The sequence below is a fragment of the Erigeron canadensis genome, chromosome 3, assembly GCF_010389155.1.
Source record: "Erigeron canadensis isolate Cc75 chromosome 3, C_canadensis_v1, whole genome shotgun sequence".
In the NCBI taxonomy this organism is placed as follows: Eukaryota; Viridiplantae; Streptophyta; class Magnoliopsida; order Asterales; family Asteraceae; genus Erigeron; species Erigeron canadensis.
In genome coordinates this window covers 28,742,920-28,744,692 of record NC_057763.1, presented here as the reverse complement: position 1 = coordinate 28,744,692, position 1,773 = coordinate 28,742,920, and the positions used below count along the sequence as shown (strand labels likewise).

The 1,773-nt window shown below is 32.4% G+C and overlaps 1 protein-coding gene across 1 annotated transcript; it reads left to right on the top strand.

Moving 5' to 3' along the window:
* The first annotated feature begins 839 nt into the window (after positions 1–839).
* Positions 840–1,310, top strand: LOC122591846 (zinc finger protein KNUCKLES-like). The gene has a single exon (XM_043764076.1). The coding sequence runs from the start codon at positions 840–842 to the stop codon at positions 1,308–1,310; it is 471 nt and encodes a 156-aa protein (XP_043620011.1).
* Positions 1,311–1,773: the final 463 nt, after the last annotated feature.

The window sequence follows — 1,773 nt, the reverse complement described above, 5'->3', positions numbered from 1 at the left end:
ATATAAAAAGTAAGATCATTTAAGTTATACTCACTAGATAAGTTTTTTTAAAATATGGAACCAAAATAGTGGCAAGCACTAGAAATAAAAAGTTTTTCTTTTAGTATTTGCCACTTTTGGAAAATTTTGTTTATTGTGAATTCTATACATTTTTAGTTACTCTTAAACTTGGTATCATATCATGCAAAACACAATAATAATATAGGGGAAAAGTACAAAGACTTGATGTCCCCTCAGCAACATCAAGCACCACTTGGTGGGGAGATATGAAATCAATATGATTTGATTTTGTAGTTATATGTGAGAAAGAAATATATACTAGCACATTCTAATTAGAAAAATGACTAATTCATTCTAATAAAATAGCCTAAAATTCCTCCTAACATTTTAAGAAAGTGGCATGTGGTATCTACAAAATCTTCTTTTCTAATTTTGCCCCCTGATTTTTCCACATGTTATCATCCAATAATTAGAAAGATTTTTAGGCTATTTTGTTAGAAGGATTAATCATTTCCGTTCTAATTAACATCATTATATCCGGTCATGTTGCTTATAAAGGCACATAGCTAGCTACTTTTCTCACATACTTTCTTCAAATCAAAAGCCTCACCATCTTAGATACATAACATGATATTTAATTTTTTTTTTCCCACAACACCCATTTCATATATATGATTTCATTTCACACTTAGCCAAATTAATATTACATCATAATCGCAGATAGACGAACAATAAGCTGCGCTGCTGATTCCATTTTCTGAATTGTGAAACCTAATTAATCTACTAAAAACGAAACCTTGCCCCCTTCCTGAATTAGAACAAACTAATCTTAAATAACAATGAATCCCCTGGAAGATAGTAGTCAAAAAGAGTGGCTGAATCTTAGCCTAGGACAAAATAATAATAGTAATAATAATCTAGTTGATCTAAAAAGGCCCATGAAGGTATATACATGCAAGTTTTGCAAGAGGAAGTTCTACAGTTCACAGGCATTGGGTGGTCATCAAAATGCCCACAAAAGGGAAAGAAATGCATCAGTTAACCGATCATCGGTTGGTCACACACAAAGCAGAAATGATGAAGACAAATCTGTACGGCCGGCTGCAGGGTTTGTGAATGATAATCATGGTGCAGCCCAGTTGACATATGCAGACATTAATTCGGTGCAGCATGAAGATCAGAAAACAACGGAATCGATCAATTCGACGCCTCCTGGAGATTCTTATGATTTCCAAGTGCAACCTGCAGCTGCTTCTACTACACTAGTGTCAGATCAGCATTATGTACTTGATTTGAATCTGAGGCTATGATTTAATTGGTAGTATTTATTTATTGGGAAATGTTAAACGCAACCCTTAGGACTGCACTTAACGTGCAGAAAAAATTTGTACCTTCCAAATCAAAAGTCACCCCTAAATTTTATGATAAGTGTACAACTATTTAATGCGTCTTAACCCTTGCATTTAGCGAAACCCTTATTGATTATATGTTGCTTCTTAATTAATGTTTAAATCTAGTAGTTCTTTTTCGGTATTCATTGAAAAGTAGTAGTTTGTGAAATTGTATGCATTCCATTATATTTTGAATTGTAAAACAACTAAGTTGATTTATAAAGAGGTTGTAGCTATAGTAGCTTCAATTCCTAATATAATTATATGGTCAAGCTGGCCTATGTCGTTTATTCGTTTAATTTCAAGATTCTATACATATATGATATATTGTATATATGAGTTATTACTAATTAACATGCCATTGTTTTTGTATCTACATCCA

What these genes read in the sequence shown, in the direction of transcription:
- LOC122591846 (XM_043764076.1), top strand. Translation starts at nt 840, where the DNA reads ATGAATCCCCTGGAAGATAGTAGTCAAAAAGAGTGGCTGAATCTTAGC.